This window comes from Numenius arquata, chromosome 22 (genome assembly GCF_964106895.1).
Source record: "Numenius arquata chromosome 22, bNumArq3.hap1.1, whole genome shotgun sequence".
Lineage (NCBI taxonomy): Eukaryota > Metazoa > Chordata > Aves > Charadriiformes > Scolopacidae > Numenius > Numenius arquata.
Window position 1 is genome coordinate 945,882 of NC_133597.1, and position 18,068 is coordinate 963,949.

Sequence of the window (18,068 nt, forward strand, 5' to 3'; positions counted from 1 at the left end):
TACCAAGACAATATCCGGTAATACACCAATAACAGCTGTATTGCATCAATTCAGTCTTGTAATTAACACCGAAACGAGGTCCCTCTGGCAGTAACGAACATCGGAACCTCCACCTAAAAACCTCAAAACTCCAGCCTCCAAAGTAAGTGGGAAGAGCAGAAGCTCACGCTGGTTTCAGGTACTAAAGTAACGTTCAAATGGCTTTGTCTCCCTAAACCCTCCCTGTCCCTGCCATGGAAAAACCACCAGCACGCGGAAATCAAGTAAAAAAACTGTTATTTACAAGTGTACAGACGGATCTCGGGACTGCCGGAAACGTAACCCAGGGAATGGAAACCAGGGAAGGGAGTCCCAAGGCTCTCCCGCTCCCAGAGGAGACTTTGTCCTTCCATTCCTCGCCCACAGCTCTCCTCGGGCTCCAGGATCCCCGCGGTTCCGAGGACTGGCCCCTGACCACTAACGGACGGCATCTCCATGGCAACCGTGGGCTGCACTTCATCCAGAACAACTGTATTTATTTCCACAAGTGGGATTAAGGGAAGCCTCTGCCCGCCCTCCAGCTCTGAGCCCGACAAATCTGTTCGCAGGAGAGGGGTTTCGCTCGGCGCGGGACGAGCTCCCCGGCAGCGGCGCGAGGGAAACGCTCTCAGCATCGCTGGCCACAGGGAAGTCTGGGGGGACCCATCTGCCCAGCCACGGTCAGGGGAAGGAATTCAAACACCTTCCCTGAGTTCATTTCCACAAGAAATTGACGCTCAAAGAGCGGCGGGGGCTGCTGGAGCTTTTGCTGTCAGATACAGCACTGCAGGTTGGTCCCTGAGGCTCTGGCAGGAGAGAGGCAGACACAGAGCAAGCAGCTTTGCTCAGCCCGCGGGGGGAGAAGCTGAGCTTCACTGGCTCCACGAATCCAAACTCCACAGAAGCCCTTTGGGGGCGCTGGGAAGGACACGGGGAGGACGTGACACCAGCCCACGGGACTCAGTTTTAGGGGGCAGCTGCTCCCTGGAAGAACTCGAACCAAACGAAACCGCAGCTGGGCTCTGGGCCAGCCCGAGCGGCCGAGGCTGACTCTCCAGCCAGCCAGCACCCAGCGCGCTTTTACCACGAAAAAAACCCCTGAGATTTAGGGCACCTGAAGACTTGTGAACCGCCCTTGGAGGACAAAGCATTTGGCATAAAACAACTAAGCGCACAGTTTCTGTGGTTTGTTAGAAGACAAAGAAACGGACCAGAAAGCGGTGTCTGCAGCACCTTCTGGGGGAACGGCAGAGCCGAGGGGCTCCCACAGGCAGCAGCCGCTGCGGCTGTGCTCGGTCTCTCTAACACCCTCTTTGGGCAGTTCTCCTCCAAATTCAGCCTTGCCTCTTGGAAGACGGTCCCCTGGGACACCGAGCGCTGAGGAGAGGGCTCGGTCCAGGCAGAGCGAGCCATTCCTCGCAGCTCCGGCGGAGGGCGAAGCTCTGCAGCGCCGCTCCTGCTTCTCCCTCTACGTCTACATGTCCTCCACGCTCCACTTGTAGGCAAGCTCCTGCACCGCCTTCTTGTTGGCAAGCCTGGCGAAGCGCTGCTGCTCGAACCCGTTGGACCTACAAAGAAAGACCGAGGAGACCGTGGGCTGCGGCGCAGGAGCTCTTCTGAAGCAATGAAACCTTTTTAGAGACATTGCAAGTTTTCCCCTACTGTGACTCTGGCTCAGTTCCCACCTCGATCCGTGGTTAGCAACAGGCGGCATCTCCGAAACTGCTGACACCCTTAATGACAGCGCCGGCCTCGCTCCCTTCTGGCCCGGACAAGCACGTACTCATCACCCTCAATCACCCAAGCGCAGCCTGACATGTTCAACCTTACTCTTGCTGATAACCTCATTCCCGGGATAACTGGCAATCTTTACACTGTGAGCTCTCTGAAGCAAAAGCCCATTTATTTTCATTATTATTCTAAGCCGTACCTGTCCACGCCGTCCCAGCGATGCCCGGGCCATATATTGAATCTGTTGAGCGGAGGGGCTGGTCCGTTGTACCGAGGTTTTTCTAGGAACAGGAAGAGCGATGCAGCTGATGGTCACATCGGCACCAACCCATGGGGTAGATATACACACACACATATATATATATATATATATATGAACAGTGATATTAACTTCACAGCCAGCTACAGCTCACAGAGGAAACTCCCAAAGATGCACTTAAGTGAACTAGGATCGGTCGATGTTCAAATCACTGGATATTGCTCTCCAAACTAACAAATAATAGTAACGGCTACTGGTAACGAGCCAATAATAGCACTACTACACCAACTCCGGAGAATCCTTTAGGATTAGGCTGTCTATTGAACAGCAACCCTGTTTCTAACACCATCAGAGCCTTAAACCACACCCCGGTGTAACTCAACACCCAAACCTTTCTTTTCTTTGTTCTCCTTGGCCTTCCTTTTCTTGATGAAGTCCGCCATGGGGTCTCCATCTCTCTCTTGCTCTCTCAGCATTCGGTCCAGATCTTCATCGTCAATGTAACGGGCCAGCGGCTTCTGCATCTCCTTGATGGCATCTTCCACGTTCTGCTGCTGTTGCCGCCCCTGCGCCAGCCTGAAAGCAAACACACGGAGCTTCACCCCAAGCCACGCCAGCGTTTACTGTGAGTGGCTCAGTCTGCAGGATTGAGCACAGTCCTGAATGTGCGCTGCGTGCGCCGCACTCCCAACGCACGTCCCGCCGAGGGGGTCTCCAAGACACGTGGAACACGCACTCTCCCTGTCCCAGGCTCAAACTCAACAAAGGGACATGCCACCAACGCCACCACTGGAAGCAGCACCAAAAATGGGCTAAAAAGCAGGGAGTGGAGAGTCCTAAGCGGTAACCCGGGGCCCAGAGACCGTGCCCGGGAGCTGTGGGGAACCTCACCCTTTTCCCCACTTGGCGTATTGCTCGTCTCTCTCGGACTTGGCCTCAGCTTTCTGCCTCTGCTCCAGCCGCTCCTGCGCCAGGTCCCTCTTGCGGCCTGACTTGTCTCGGAAGACGGTCTCGGAGTGTCGGGATTCCTCTGCAGGGGAAGAGATGCCTCAAGTCACGCATTTTGGAACACTTCGCCATCTCCAGACAATTCAGTGACTAACTCTGACTCATTTCAATGTTCTTTCCTTTTATTTGTTCAAACGTCTGAAAGAGCTCTTCATCCACCAGCAGGCAGGATCACAGCTCTTGCTTTTAGCCACCCAGGCAGACAGAGAAAAACTCTCTCACCCTCCCTATGATCTCACCGGCTTCGCTTTCAAATCTCCATTTATAAAGCTTTTATTTCCGAGGCTCGGTCACCCTACCCAAGGAACAGGGATGCTCTCCATCAGCCCTCAACAGCAGGGCCCGATACGGCACCAAGAGCCAGCAGAAAGCAGGGAAAGAGAAAGCTGCTGCTCACGCAGTTGTTTTACAGCCTGCGAGAACCCGACAGACACAGCCCTACCTTCCAAGTGCTTGTTGTTTCTCTCATGCCTCCTGAGCTCCTGCTGTTCCCTCCGCAGCACATCAGCTGACACCAAGCCGGCTTTGACCCCAGATAACATCACGTTTGCCTGCGAATCAAACAAAAAATCATATTTTCTGCCAGCTGAGAGCTGTCTGGTGATCCAGAGGCATAATGAGGGGCAATCCGAAGCCAGGAGAGACGTGTCAGCAGAGACAGCCACGTTACAAAGCCACTTTGGTGGCACCCTTGGGAGCAACCTCCCCAGACCTCCAGAAACAGAGTGGACCGAGCCAGAGCGTCTCTCTCAAGCCCACCTCGTGCCTCTTCTTAACGCAAGCAGAGGGTCTGCCACGGCTGCATACATGAAGTTTATGAAATTTCTACTCCACAACTTGTAACTCGTTGGACTTTCAGTTTTCTATCAACAGGAAATAATCTATAGCTTAAACGGAGAGACGAATCTTTTACCTTCTTGGGAGACCCCTTGGCATCACGGTGGCGATGCGGTGAGAGGTCGGGGGGACTCCTTGAATGGTGCTGGTCCTTTCCAGCTGGCAGAGTCCGTCGTGGAGGTGATAAATCGGAGTCTGGAGATCTGCTCCGGTTCTGCTGGAGAGGCCCACGCGTGGGGGAATCGCTGCGCGCAGGGCCCAGCCTGCGGCCTGTGTCAGAGGTGTCCCGGGTACCCCGCCGCGGGGACGGAGAGTCAGAGTCATGTCTCAGGTCCCTCTGGGGTGAGGGCACCGGCCTCAGCTTCTTTGTGGGTGGAGAAGCACCTGCAATAAAGACGTATACTAACTGAAAATCACAGAAGTAGACAGAATTAGTTCCACAAAAGGACTAAACATGGTGCTGTACAAGGATAACTCCTAAACAAACAATCAAGACCTTACGAGATAACGAGCTGCAGAGAAAACATAAGTAGGTGACAGGAGTCTGTGAATCTTCTTCTTTCTCAACAGGCACTGCTGGAGACTGCCTTTAAACTCTGTTTTCCCTTGGGACACGTTTAAATCTTAGCCAGCAATCTCTCGGGTTAATTCTAACCCAGCTGATGAAAAAACACGATGGCAGAGTGGACAGCCAGCAAAGAACAAGACAGACACAACAAGCTTACACACTCACCTTTTCTGCTCTGCTTTTTCAGACTCGGTGACCCAGTCCTCTTTCTCCGAGGTGGTGATGAATCGGGGTCGGAATCGTACCTCTTCTTCCGTGGAGGGGACAGATCTGGAGTCGCCTGACGCTTCTGCCGTGACGAGGCCTTGTCAGAGATGCCGTGCCTGAGCTGAGATTGCTCTCCCCGGGCTCCCCCCGACTGTGACTTCTCTGTGGTTTTGCTGCCCTTTTTCCCCATCACTAAAGTGGCTCTCTTTGGAGAGAGGTCCGGGGAGTCGTGACGCTGTCGCCTGGGGGGTGACAGGTCCGGGGAGTCGTGACGCTGTCGCCTGGGGGGTGACAGGTCCGGGGAGTCGTGACGCTGTCGCCTGGGGGGTGACAGGTCCGGGGAGTCGTGACGCTTCCTTCTTGGTGGGGAGAGGTCTGGGGAGTCGTGGCGCTGTCGCCTGGGGGGTGACAGGTCCGGGGAGTCGTGACGCTGTCGCCTGGGGGGTGACAGGTCCGGGGAGTCGTGACGCTGTCGCCTGGGGGGTGACAGGTCCGGGGAGTCGTGACGCTGTCGCCTGGGGGGTGACAGGTCCGGGGAGTCGTGACGCTTCCTTCTTGGTGGGGAGAGGTCCGGGGAGTCGTGACGCTGTCGCCTGGGAGGTGACAGGTCCGGGGAGTCGTGACGCTGTCGCCTGGGAGGTGACAGGTCCGGGGAGTCGTGACGCTGTCGCCTGGGAGGCAAGAGGTTGGGGGAACTGTTTCTCTCTCGCCTGGGAGGGGACAGGTCTGGGGAATCATGGCGCTGTTTCCTCGGAGGTGATTTGTCCGGGGAGTCGTGCCGTGGTCTCCTTGGCGGTGAGCTCTCCGGGGAGTCGTGGCGCTGTCGCCTGGGAGGGGAGGAGAAGGTGAAAAGGAGAGTTAGAATCCTGTTTACTTTGCTGGTTCCAGCCTGGAAACAAAACCCAAGTGGGACCTGTAAAGCTCCCAGTAGGGGTCAAGGACAAAAGCATCATTCTGAACACGAATTCATACTTGATTCTGCACTTCTGTGTAGCGACCTGCATCACTGAGCTGCACGCTTCCCAAAGCAGATCCCAGAAAGCCTCTGAGGCAACTTGGATCACAAGAAAGCTAGAATTTTAAAGCCTCCAGGGACTCAGACTACAAAACCCATTTTGGGCTCTTGTATAATCACCTTCTCACAAGGAAACAGCCCATCGTGCTCTCTCAGAGAGCCTGGATGCTGTGCGACCGTGGAACATCCCACAGAGGCTTTTGGAAAAGAGGCTCGTTGTAACACCGTCCTCACCACGTTCCAGATCATAGCGAGTTGTCACTCGCGTTTCCCTGACGCTATCAGAGGGTCGCTGTTTGCCTGTCACACAGAAAGCGAGACAGCATGCTGTCTGCAGAGGTTATTCCACAGCGGAAAAGGAATCCCTGCGCATGTCACTTCTCCCATTTCACAGCAAAAGCACTGAGAAACTGCAGAAGACGCCAGACGATACCAGAAAACAAGAGTTAACTGACAGAGAACCTCCAGATGCAGCCCCGTACCTCACGGTGGATTGGGCAGGTACTGAAATATCCGAACTTTGTGAGTCTTCATTCTGGTCTAAGGAAAAACAAGCAGAAAGTCACCACCGTCAGGGCTTTCCACAGTTCATGCTCTCTTCAGTATTTCAAGGATTTATTTTTTTTTAGCTAGTATTACTTTTAACTTGCAACACTATTGTTTGGAGCAGTTAAGCACCCAGGGAGAGAGGGTGGAAAGGTCCAGTCTCACCTCCTAGAAGTTTCCATTTAGCATTTGTCCGGAATTCCTCCATGAGCTTCACTTCATTCGGACGCTCATCGATAAATTCTGCCACCTGGAGATAAAACACCAAGGTAAACAACACACCTTAAAGGAAAAAAAAGAAAGAAAGAAAGAAAGAAAGAAAGAAAGAAAGGATTTCCAGCCTCTAACACAAATAGTTAAGCATAACTGCACTGTGTGACCACCATTTAGCTGCCCTCCTACAGATCTCAAAAGAACCTTCCAAAGCCTTCGCCTTCAACCTTTATCTCTTCGCTGCCCAGGTTTCCAGCCTGTGCCACAAGCCACGCAGAGCACTCCGCGGGCTCCAGCAACCGCAGCGTTACCTTCTCCTCCTGCCTTGCTTCAAGCAGCTGTTGTGAAACCGTGAGAACCACTGTACGCTGTACGGGCCCTACCACATGCTTTTGGCATTTGTGAAAAGGCAAATATGTAAAGAGGAGGCTACTTTTATCTGCAGGGACCTAACAGTAAGATAGTGACTTCAAACTGGAAAACGGTAGACGGAGATGAGATGTGGGGAAGAACTTCTTTACTGTGAGGATGCTGAGAGCCTGGCCCCGGTTGCCCACAGAAGCTGTGGCTGCCCCATCCCTGGAGGGGTTCAAGGCCAGGTTGGAGGAGGCTTGGGGCACCCTGGTCTGGTGGGAGGTGTCCCTGCCCAGGGTGGGGGGTGGCACTGGATAGGCTTTAAGGTCCCTTCCAACCCAAACCACTCTCTGATTCCACGAAAAGAAGAGGCAGCGAGAAAGGGTTTGGCGAGCACTTCCCAGAGAGAGACACACGACGGACCGTAAGAGGACAGGGTTTAGTTTGTGAAACCCCATTTGACGTAATTCCCCGCTCACCACAGGCATGTCCCCTTCGTCCTCCTCCTCCTCCTTCTCCTGGACAGCAGCAATGCTATTCCAGCTGACATCGTCGTCCACGATCCGCATCCTGGGAGCGGGGAAAGGGGCCCTGCCGTCAGGCGACCAGCAAGGAAAAGGCCCGACCGATAGGGGACAGGGGGTTTCTGGTTTCGGAGGGATATCCCGGCCCCGGAGGGGACCATGGGGAGTCCCACGGAGGGAAATAAGGGGCTCGGGGGGCTCCCGGCGGTCGGGGCCACCGGCAGCTCCCAGGCCGAGGCCCGCAGAGGGGTAGCGAGAAAGGTCGGGCCTACCGCGAAAGGCGGCGGGCGGGGCGGGCCGGGCCGGGCCGCGGCGCCTCCCTTCCCCCCGCAACTCACCCGGTTCTACCGGCGCCGCCCGGCGGCTTCTTCTTGCGGCGGCGGCGGGGCTGGGCGGGCTCGGCGGCGGGCGGCCCGCTCAGGTACCGCCGCAGGTACTCGGCCTTGGAGAGCCCCTGCGCCGCCATCATGGCGCCCTGCCGGAAGGGACGGTGCGCGCGGAGGGACACGCCGCGGAGGTGGGCGTGGCCGGGCCGGGCACCGGGCGGGGATAGGGGCGTGGCCGTGCAGCACAGTAGGCGGAGCCGCGGCAGTGGGCGTGACCGGGGCGGGCACTGGGCGGGGACATAGGCGTGGCCGTGCAGCAAAGTGGGCGGAACCGCGCGCGGCAGTGGGCGGGGCCGAGGGGGCAGCAGGAGGAGGCGGCGGACACCATGACACCGTGCCTCCTTCAAACACCTTTTATTTGGGGGTCCCAGCCCCGAAGGCACCCCAAGGCGGCCCCCCCTCCGCCCCGACAGACCCGCGGGAGGGAGGCCCGCCGCCGATCCCCGCTGCCTGCGGGCTGGAGCGGCTTCCCCAGAGCAGGCACCCCCCGGGAAGGGGAGAGGGGCTCCAGCCCCGAACAAGTCCTGGTCCCCAGAGCCCTCGGGGGAAGAGGTTGAAGGGGTCCAGCTGGTCCCGGCTACCGGGCCGAGGCTCCCTCCGACTCGTAGCCTTCCGTCTTCATGTCGTTCAGGCCCAGGTCTTCGTTCTGCTCAAACGTACGCTCGTAGCGCTCCACTTTCAGCTCGGGGTCCTCCTCCGGGGCGTAGACGTTCTGTGGGGCAAGATGGAGGTCTCCTTCACACCCCTCTTCTCCAACTCCTGGGCACCAGCACAGGCTTTGACCCCCTCCCCAGTGCCCCAGAGCAAGGGCAAGGGGCTCCAGACGAGATTTCCCCCCACCGAGGACCAGACTTGCCCATCACCCCGTGGAGGGCACGACCCAGACCCCCACATTCCCAGCCCCGGGATTACCCGGGGAGCAGACATCGTTCCCATTCTCCTTCCCACAAAGCCACCAGCAGCTCCCTGTCCCCGGACAGGGCCTGCAGCAACCCACTCGCTGCCAGAGCCCACAGGGAACCCTGCCCACCCACACACGTCAGGGAAGTAAAGGAGAAAATCCACCCAAACTGCTCAGGAGACTTCGAGGAGCTCGTCCTGCGAGGGCACAGCACCGTACCTGCAGATAGCTGTTGCCCGCGGGGTCATCCATGATGAAGTGAGCCCCCGTCTTCCCCTCTATGATCTGCAGAAAGAGAGCACGTCCAGGCGTTAAGGCGTGATCATTCAGCGCTTCTGGCACCACGACGTTCAGTTCTAACATTTCCCTCAGTTAAAAACCAGCAATAGTTGGATAAAACAAGAGTGGAACAAGGAGAAAAGGCGTGGTGACGCTTGCTGAGCTCAGTGGAACTCCACAGCTGCAGAGACGGTGGGGAAACCGCCTTCCAGAGCCCGGAAAAATCAAGAGTGCACCCACCTCCTGCAGCTTCCCGACGAACTCCTGCAGCTTCTCCGCTTTGCCGGGCGCAGAGCTGTCCCCCAGCGTGAAGGGGTTTCTCTCGACCTGGGAAGAGCAGCCCCGCTCACTCAGCCAGCCCAGAGACACCCCGGCCCCACAGCCGGGCCAGATACTGGAGTCTGAGCCCCACCGGCCAGCCCGGCACTCACCAGCTCCCTGATATCCTTCAGCAGCCCCTCCAGGGTGGTGAACTTCCCCCCCAGCGCTCCCATCCCCAGCTCGAACTCCAGCTCGGGGATCTCCACGCTGCACGTCTCCGACTGCGAGGGCAAGCACCCCGTGAGTCCCCCCGTGCGCCCCAAATCCCCCCCGCACCTCCCGCAGGAGGGCAAGGCGGGCACGGTACCTTTAGGACGTCCCTCGTCATGTCGGAAGGGTCTGTAATCCGAAGGGTGATCCTGGTGCCCTGTGGTTCGATTGCTCCCCCGGATTTCACCTACAGACACCCAGCAGTCAGTTTCCTGGACTTTTATACTTAAAAGTTTATACTTTTATACTTAAAAGCACACCACGGGGCTTCCAGAGGGTTCCCCCTGGCAGCTCAGAGGAGACTCACAGCCTGGGGACAGCTGGCTTGCACCAAAACAGAGCTCTTCAAGCCCAAATTGTCTCCCTTCCCATGTTTTGGAAGGTAAATCAGAGCCGGCCGGAGCCCACGGCACACAGCAGGGGCTGCACAGCTCCCCTCTGCTCTGCCCCCCACCCAGAAGCGAGAAAAGCAGCTCGGCTTCACCCAGCGCAACGCTCCCCACCACGCTGCCCAAAAATCCCGCCTCCCTCCCAGCCCGGCTTCCCCAACAGCCACACCGTGAAGCCGAGGCCAGGGATGCTGAGAAACCCCCCACCAGGAAAGCACAGAACACCACCCTCCCTCCCCCCCCACGGCCCCCCAGGAAAGCGTCAGTGGTTTTCCAGCTCACCTCATTCGTCCTGTGCCCACAGGAGTCACAGTTTGTGGCCATGATAATCACTTCCTTGAAGTGTGGGATTTCTGGAGCAGGCAGTCAAGGAAAACTCAAGGAAAGGAAAGTCTGGGAGAAGCAGCCTGCGCCCTCTTCCCAGCCTCAGCCCCTCCCGAGGCACTGCAGGACCTCGCCAGCAAGTTGTGAGGGGCACCGAGACGGCTCTGCACCCTGCCAGGCCCTACTACTAGTCATTTCTTCATGCCTCGTGAGTGCAGCAGGGAGAGACCTGGCTCAGCAGGCAGAGAGGCTCTCACCCCACCAGTCCCTGCACAGACCCCCACAGGGGGCACTGACCTGCGCCCACGCCCCCTCTCAAAGGATACGCACCAGCTTCATATTGGTGTTGGCGGGAGCATTGCACTCGGGGCAGTTGGTGTTGAACTGCAGCACCTGGGTCACAGGAAGGAAAGAAAAAGAGAATTGGAAAGTCCCGGCCAGCCCAGAAATCCAGTCACCTGGGCACAGCCACCATCGTGCTGCAAAGTCACCCACCTCGTTCCTCAGATCCTCCGTGGAATCAGCCGGCTTCTCCTCCAGCTCCTCTCCCTGCGAGAGGGGACACCAGAAGCAGCGTTAACTTCTGTTCCTTAATCCAGGGTCTCCCAGAGAGTGAGGGGACTGACCAGCCCTGCTCCCCCTGGCCTCGTGTGGGCTGACCCCACGCCAGCTCCCCGTTACCTCCAGTCCCAGCATGGCAGCCTGCTGGGGAGTCCTCCTGTAGTGAGTCACCACAAGAGCATCGTCCTTCTGTGGCGCGTGAGGGTTCTCCACGAAGCTGTTCCCTGAAGGGTCGTCTATGATCTACGGGGGAACCAAGCCTTAGGAGGCCACCCCGTGCCTCCCCCATGCAGAAAGGGGCCGTGCTCTTGCCCGTACTCACAAAGGTGAAGGGGGAATGTACTTCTTTCAGCTGCTTTAGTTTGCCAATGAACTCATCTATTTTAGTTGCCACCTCTTCATCCGTTGCCTGCAAAAGAGGACACCTTCGAGACCGATGCCAGGGGCAGCCCAGAGCCGAAGACAACGCTGACAACAGCACAAACCAGAGAGCCCGTAACACTCCTCTCGGCAGCAGTGGGCAACGCCAACAGGCAGAGGAGGAACAAAACACCCATTTCGCAAGCGGGCGTCCCCAAGGAGCTTCTCCTCGCACAGCACCTTACCCTGCGGAGGGGCTGGTCCTGCTCCAGGCCCGCCACAGCTCTGTCAATTATCCCTTCGATGGTGGTAAGAACTTGACAAAGAAAGAAAACAGAAGGGATGGTACCGTTAAGCACACCACAGCGGTGCTGCCCACCCTGCCAGCTCCCACCAACCCCCTGCAGCCTCCACACATTGGCTCTGTCAAGCTTATTTGACCCAACAGGCAGGAGGCCAGGCCCTTAACCAGCATCTACCGCGCGCCCACGAGCATGCCAAGGGGCGCAGGCCAAGCACCCACCTCCCTTCTGGCTGAAAGCAGGGATCTCAAAGTCCAGCTCTGGGATTCGAGCCGTGGCACAGTCGGTCTTCACCACCTCCCTGTTCATGTCCTGCACACGACAGCCGAGGAGCGGCGTTAGGATCCCCAGGAGGACTGTGAGTCCCCAGACACTAAGCAACCACGCTGGGGTAGGCAGCACCCACCAAAGCAGCAGCGTTAGTGAACAGAGAGGCTGCTGGAGCTATCTATATACAGGAGTGCACCAGGAACGTGCACGTTTTGGGCTTTAAATAGTTACTACCAAACAAATAACTATTTCTCAAACAGCACAGAAGATAAACGCTTTATTGCTCAAGCAAGACCAGCTTGTGAGGGACAAAGGTGCGCACAAGGAATCTGCAAGGCAGCTCCCTGCTGCACACAGGCAGCACCAGCCCCGCCGCAGGGGATGACGAGGGGCGCCCCGCTCACCTGACGGGAGGTGATGGCCAGGGTGTAGCGCACGCCCTGCTCCTGGATCCTGCCCGCGGACTGGATCTCCGTGTTGGACCAGGAGCAGCTGTCGCAGGCGAAGGAGCTGACAATGATCTCTTTGAAGAAGGGGATCCTGGTGAGCAGGAGCCGCGTCACCCCCTGGGGCAGCGAGGGGCCTCGTGGGAACCCGAGTCTTCAGGGCATCATCTCCCCCAGGCCCCGTATTCCTGCCAACACCCCCCCGGGGCAGTCGCCCCCTGAAACACCCAACTTCCTCCCGCCTCCCAGCAGGCCCTGCCTCCCCCCGACCCCCTGCCTACCCCTTTCAGCCCAGCCCTCCACATCCTACAGCCACCCCCCAGCTCTGGGGCCAGCCGCAGCCCCCGGCAGGTCCTTCCCCCGGGCCTGGCCCTCATGTCCCCCTACCCAGACCCCGAAAGCCACTGTGGCCGGGGCAGGCCCCTGTCCTTCTCCCCGCCCCGCAACGGGCTCCCGGCCCCCTCAGGCCCCACAGGCCGCTATGGCCTAGACGCGGCCCCCCAGCCCCCTCACGTTGCGGAAGCAGTTCATGCACAGCGACTCGATCTCGGCCGGCCGCTGCTCGCCGTCCTCAGCGCTGAGGGGCCGGAACAGAGGCCCCCCCGGCGCCGCCGCCGCCTCCACCGTCCCGAGCGCCGACATGTTGCCGCCGACGACACCGGAAGCGCTCCCCGCCGCGCCTGCGCACTGCGCGAGCACGTGGGGCGGGTGCGATCACGTGGGCGGGGATCACGTGAGGCGGGGCGGTCACGTGAGGAGGCGGCGAGGCCCGGCTGGGTCCGCCGTGGCGGCGCCTTTATTGCGGTTCAGCCCGACCCGGCCGGCCCCTTCCCTGTCCCCGCCGCCCCCGCCGCCGCCCCCCGGCCCCTCAGCGCGCCTCCCCGCCCCGCTCGCTCAGGCTGTGCGCCAGGTCCCTCCAGAGGGCGTCGAGGCGGGCGTGCAGGTCCTCCAGGGCGGGAGGGCCCTCCTGGGGTTCCCCCGGGTGGGAGGGCCGGGAGGAGGAGGAGGAGGAGAGCTTCAGCCTCATCTCCTCCGTCTCCTGGTCGAGGGCCCGGGTGAAGTCCTGGATCTGGACGTACGTGTCCCTGCGGAACTCCTCCACCCGCCGCTGCACCTCCTGGGCCAGCTCCTCCGTGGAGGCCGGTGGCTGCTGGGGGCTGCCGGGGTAGAGGCTCAGCTTCGCCTTGAGCTGCTCCAGGTTCCTCTGGATCTTCTGGTGGAGGTCCCTGGCGTTCTGGGTCAGCTTGGCGGAGAGCTCCTGGATGTACTGGTTGAGCTGCTCCGGGCTGGCCTGGGTGTGAGGGACGACGTTTCGGTGCAGCTCCTCCACGTTGCGGTGGATCTCGGTCACCAGCCTGTCCGCGTAGGGCTGGAAAATGTCCTTCACCTGCTCGGTGTGGAAGGCGATCTTGTCGGCGTAATGAGCCATGAACTTCTGCACCTCGTCCGCACCCTCCAGGAGCTGAGCTGTCGCCTCCCGGCTGGGCATAAGGTGCCACCGGAGCTCCCGGGCTTTGAGGGACACCTGGTCCAGGAGCTCCTCCGTGAACGGCTGCAGCCGGTAGCGAAGGTCTTCCAGGTGCTTCCCCACCTTCTGGTGGACGTCGTCCACATAGGGGGACAGCTTCACCCGCAGGCTCTCCAGCTCTTTCCGGATGAGTTTCCGCAGGCTGTCCGAGTCCTGGTAGAGCCGGGGCTGGAGGCCTCTGTTGAGAGGCCCCAGCTTCTCCAGGAAGTTCCCCATGTAGCTGACCCCATCCTGGATGCTCTCCTTCGGGTTTCTGCAGGAGACAGTACAGGAAGTCACTGAGCACTTCACACAGCGCCTCTGCAAGTCGTTGTCACCCCTGAGGATGGCCCTCACGAGCTTTTCTGTGCCCGGGGGGAAGAGAAACGGGGGGGGGGGGGGGCGGGCGGGCAGTGTGTGTTGGTGGGGCCTGGGGGGAGCTCATCCCCCCTCCGCCCCGGAAGAGTGTACTCACACGATGTCCCTGCCCAGCTTGCTGCTCTGGCTGCGCTCCGGGCTCTCCTTGTCACTCGTCAGCTGGCTGAGGTACTCCCAGAAGCCGCTCCGTGCCAGCTCGGCCGGCGACACTGCGGGGAGGAGGGCAGCCGTCAGTGCGGGGGGGCCATGGCGCTGCCCACCCCCCCAGTTAGCCCACGTCCCAGCAGTTCCCCAGTGAGCTCCCCCGCTCGCCACCCACCCGGTAAGGTGGCCAGGAGGGCGAGGAGAAGCGCAGCCTTCAGAGGCGTGATCTGCCGGCCCGACATGCTGCGGGGAGAGAGAGAAAAGGGGCGCGTTGGCTTCACACAAACACCCCCCCCACCAAAGGACCCCGCTCCCGGGGTCCCCAGTAACACAAAGAAGACGCCCAGGAAGTGCCACCTGGTTCCTCCGGGCAGGCAAAGTTAAGCCACCCGGCTCCCGGTGGCCTCCCGTGTCCCTCCCGCCGGGAGCCGGCCCCGCGGCCGCCTTTATATAGCCCCGGCGGGAGGCCGAGGGGCGCGGGCGACAGGGCGCATCCCCGGGGGTAGGGCTTTTTGGACCTCACGCTGTGTAAACACAACGTGGAGGTCCGCGGGACCTTCCTGAGAGGTGACGTTGTGGGGGGGCAGTGCTGGCCATCTGTCCACCGCCGGCCGCCCCTTCGCCTGCCCCACACCGGGCAGCCTTAACCCCCTCGGGGCTGCGACCCTGCCCCTCCCCGGGCAGAGATCTGCACCGGAGCTGCCCCGACGCTGGCCAGAGTGTCCCACTGGATCAGCCCGTGTTTTCCCCAGGGATAAGGGAGCCCTCGTTGCTGGCTCTGCAGGTTCCTCGGGACAAGAAAGTGGCCGCCGACCTTTGCACCGCTGAGCGAGCGGTGGATGGGGGCTGCCAGGGTGGCGAGGGGGAGGCAGAGCAGCAGGACCTGGGGACAGGGACATGGGCTGGCAGCTCCTGTCACAGGGGCTTGTGGTCCAAACGGGGGGGCAAGGGAGCCCGGAGCCCCGGGATGGGGCTGGGGTGGGTGCAGGAGGATGAGTCTGGCTCCGGCCGTGCCAGGGAAGGGCGAACCAAGCACAGTGGCCGTGGCTGCAGCCCGGGCACGAGAGTGCACCTTCCACGGGGGCTGCCAGCTGCACGGCCCCGCTTCCCGCTGGGATACCAACACCCACCGTGGTTTGGTGTCTTACTTCCCTCAAAAGTTGCTTTTCCCCTGGGAGGAAAAGAAAAAAGTGGCAGCGTTTTCCGCTGGGGCCCCATCCCGGTGCGGAGCGGGGGCTGCTGACGCCAGGCTTTTAAATCAGGAGAGCGCTGCAATGTTTGCGCTGAAGCAACTCGGCAAACAGGGACCTGCCGGGAGCCGTGGCTCCCCCCTCCCCGGGGGGTCTGGGGTCCGGGGACAAAGTCCGGGGTGCTGCAGGGGTGAAACGCCGAGCTGCCGCCAACGCTCCCCTGGCACCAAAGTCCACCCTGCTCCCTCGCCCGTGGGGGCTGCCCTGAGGAGCCCCGGTGACATTCCCACCCGCCGGCTCCTGCCGCTGCAGCCCAGGAGGGAAATCCCTCCATCCGTGGAAAGGGTCTTTGTAGGGTCCTCCATCCGTGGGAGGGGGTCCTCACGGGGCACCCACCAGCAGGGGGGCTCGGGGCACCCACTGTGGCCATAGCTCCACTCTCCGCTTCTTCTTTCTGAGCTGGGAAGCTCCTGGGGACAAGGCTCCCACCCTACTGCTCTGAGACCCGCTGCACCTGGGGCTGGTCCCTGCAGGGATGAGGTGTCCATCACCCACCCAGCGCAGCCCGCAGGGACCTGACCCCCATGACAGCACCTGGCCCCGCTGCAGTGGGGATGCTCGGCCGTCTGCTGGGGCTCTGGCCCCTCCAGGGCCACCTGATTGCCATTGAGTTGCTGCGAGTTGCCCATGCTGGCTGATGGGCTCACCTGCCTGCCCCCGCCTCCAGCCCCTGAGCAGGACCTGCACCTGCAGCTGGGGACGGAGACCCCCACCCACCTGGCCCCACTGCTGCCCCCTCTCCCCAGGGGCCCTGGCACCCGAGTTCAGGGCTGACGCTCTCCCCGGTGCCCCAGGTCGCCCGTCCCGGGGCAGGGATGCTGTGGAGAAGGAGGGACACAGACCAGCACGTGCATCACAAGGGGCCAGTTTATTTCTGCCGCGAGCAGCGGCCATGAAAGCTCACAGTATGGGGGGGATGGACGGTCACCCCACATCCCCTCCCCGTGGCACCCGGGGGGGGAGGGAGGGCTCAGTTCGCTGGTGGCTGGACGGTGCCGAGGAAGGCGGCCACCTTCTCCCGCACCTCCTTCTCCAGCAGCTCCAGGTGGTCCTCCACGCCAGCGGCGCCCGAGTCCAGCTTCCCCCGCATCTCCTCCAGCCGCTCCACCAGCTGCCGCCCGAAGGTCTCGCCGAAGGGGGCCGCCTGCTGCCGGAAAGCCTCCACCGTCTGCCCCACGCGCTCGTCCAGCTGCTGGGCCAGCGGGGCCAGGCGCTGCCGCAGGCTCTCGGCGTCGCCGCTGGCTACCTGCCGCAGCTCCTGGGCCAGCGGGCTGAGCTGGGCACGCAGCTCCTCCGAGCTGGCGGCCAGGCGGGCCCGCAGCTCCTCCGCCGCCCGCTCCATCTGCGCCGTCAGGCTCTCCAGCTGCCGGTTGAGGCCGTCCTGCACCTCCCGGGCGTAGGGGCTGAGCCCCCGCCGCAGCTCCTCCACGCTCTGCCCCACCTGCGCCTTCAGCTCGTCGGCCATGGGGGCCAGCCGCTCCTTCAGGCTCTCCACCCCGCCGTCGATCTGCTGCTGCAGCCGGTCGGCGTAAGGGCTGAGGGAGGCCTGGACGCTCTCGGCGTTGTCCTGCAGCCGGTCCCGCAGCTCGGCGGCGTAGGGCTCCAGCGCCCGCCGCAGCTCCCCGGCCCCGCGGTCCACCTGGGAGCGCAGCTCCTCGGCGTAGGGGCTCATCTTGGCCTGCAGCTGGCGGATGTTGGTGCCGATCTGCTGGTGGACCTCGTCGGCGTAAGGGGCCAGCTTGGCCTGCAGCTCCGCCAGCTCCCGCCGGATCTGCTCCTTCAGCCGCTGCGAGTCCTGCGCCAGCCGCGCCTGCAGCTCCGTGGCGAAGGGCACCAGCCGCCGCTGCAGGTCCTCGGCGTAGGTGTTGACGCTCTTCAGGTTGCTCTCCAGCAGGGTGCTGGGGAAAGGAGGGGACGTCACCGCCAGCACCCCGACGTGCCCGCAGCCCCCTCCCCTGCCCGGCACCTCCCGGCCACCTCCCTGTCCCCCCTGCCTGGCGCCCGGGTTCTCTGCTCACTTGAGCTGCTTGGTGAGCTCGGCTTGCTGCAGCTGGTCCACCGTCTCCTTGGCATTGCTTCCCAGCTCCGTGAAGTACTTCCAGAGCACGCTGGCCACCTCGTCCGGGTTGACATCAGCCCGTGCCCCTGCAAGAGGATGCTGGCATCAGTGCCGGCACAATCCCGCTCGGCAGCAGCTCCCCCCAGGGGGACATCAGGTCCCCATCCCTGCCCCGGGGCCAGGGCCACCCTCCCGGCACCAAGGACCCACACGCTGCCTCACCTGCGACGGCCAGGAGCACCAGGACAAGGCTGGCCGCCTTCGGTGACATCCTGAGCGCTGGGAGTTGCCTGTGGGAACACAGAGCGAAGGTGAAAGGAGCCCCAGGGACTGGCAGCCCCCAGCCCCCCACCGCCGGCGATGGAGCCCCCAGCTCTCCCACCCCTCCACGCAGCCGCTCACCTGCGCTGCTGCTGGCTGTGGGTCCCTGCTGTCCCTGGGGAGCTCCCGGCTGCTATTTATGCAGCCCCAGCGCCCTCGGTGGCTTCCACGCAGGCCTGTGACACAGGCTGCGGGCTTGGACTTTAGCAAGGTCGCGACGTGGAAGCGGCTGACGCCCGTGCAGCCCTGACATCACCCGCAGCCCCGCCAGCTCCCGGCGGGGTGACAGGAGACGGGGCAGAGAGAGGACGCTGGTCTGTAGGGGACCGAGCCCCTCCTGGGGGCAGGGACCCTGGGGCAGAGGGGACCGTGGGGGGCTC

The 18,068-nt window shown here is 61.5% G+C and overlaps 4 protein-coding genes across 7 annotated transcripts; all 4 read right to left on the reverse strand.

Annotated features, from left to right (window-relative positions):
* Window positions 1-260: 260 nt before the first annotated feature.
* On the reverse strand, window positions 261-7,756 carry BUD13 (BUD13 homolog). Of its 4 annotated transcripts, none has more exons than XM_074162346.1 (13): window positions 7,619-7,749; window positions 7,236-7,326; window positions 6,355-6,439; window positions 6,126-6,183; window positions 4,955-5,182; window positions 4,583-4,714; window positions 4,124-4,209; window positions 3,930-4,048; window positions 3,459-3,567; window positions 2,900-3,038; window positions 2,400-2,584; window positions 1,949-2,030; window positions 261-1,586 (listed from the first exon to the last, which is right to left on the reverse strand). In XM_074162346.1, the coding sequence occupies exons 1-13, from the start codon at window positions 7,747-7,749 to the stop codon at window positions 1,493-1,495; spliced, it is 1,539 nt and encodes a 512-aa protein (XP_074018447.1). In that variant the 3' UTR covers window positions 261-1,492. The 4 variants fall into 4 exon arrangements, with proteins under 4 accessions (XP_074018447.1, XP_074018446.1, XP_074018445.1 ...); XM_074162345.1 differs by having other exon boundaries at window positions 4,583-4,707; window positions 4,831-5,416; XM_074162344.1 differs by having other exon boundaries at window positions 4,583-5,416.
* Window positions 7,757-8,003: 247 nt separating this feature from the next.
* On the reverse strand, window positions 8,004-12,696 carry ZPR1 (ZPR1 zinc finger). The gene is made up of 14 exons (XM_074162349.1): window positions 12,543-12,696; window positions 11,988-12,149; window positions 11,535-11,625; window positions 11,257-11,327; window positions 10,974-11,060; window positions 10,772-10,894; window positions 10,586-10,639; window positions 10,417-10,483; window positions 10,049-10,119; window positions 9,475-9,564; window positions 9,278-9,388; window positions 9,087-9,173; window positions 8,787-8,852; window positions 8,004-8,378 (listed from the first exon to the last, which is right to left on the reverse strand). Exons 1-14 carry the CDS (start codon window positions 12,669-12,671, stop codon window positions 8,244-8,246), a joined length of 1,344 nt encoding a protein of 447 aa, XP_074018450.1. The 5' UTR covers window positions 12,672-12,696; the 3' UTR covers window positions 8,004-8,243.
* Window positions 12,697-12,897: 201 nt separating this feature from the next.
* Window positions 12,898-15,937, reverse strand: APOA5 (apolipoprotein A5). The gene is made up of 4 exons (XM_074162273.1): window positions 15,843-15,937; window positions 14,234-14,301; window positions 14,012-14,123; window positions 12,898-13,810 (listed from the first exon to the last, which is right to left on the reverse strand). Exons 1-4 carry the CDS (start codon window positions 15,935-15,937, stop codon window positions 12,898-12,900), a joined length of 1,188 nt encoding a protein of 395 aa, XP_074018374.1.
* Window positions 15,938-16,278: 341 nt separating this feature from the next.
* Window positions 16,279-17,977, reverse strand: APOA4 (apolipoprotein A4). The gene is made up of 4 exons (XM_074162496.1): window positions 17,763-17,977; window positions 17,590-17,646; window positions 17,327-17,453; window positions 16,279-17,206 (listed from the first exon to the last, which is right to left on the reverse strand). The coding sequence occupies exons 2-4, from the start codon at window positions 17,636-17,638 to the stop codon at window positions 16,279-16,281; spliced, it is 1,104 nt and encodes a 367-aa protein (XP_074018597.1). The 5' UTR covers window positions 17,639-17,646; window positions 17,763-17,977.
* Window positions 17,978-18,068: the final 91 nt, after the last annotated feature.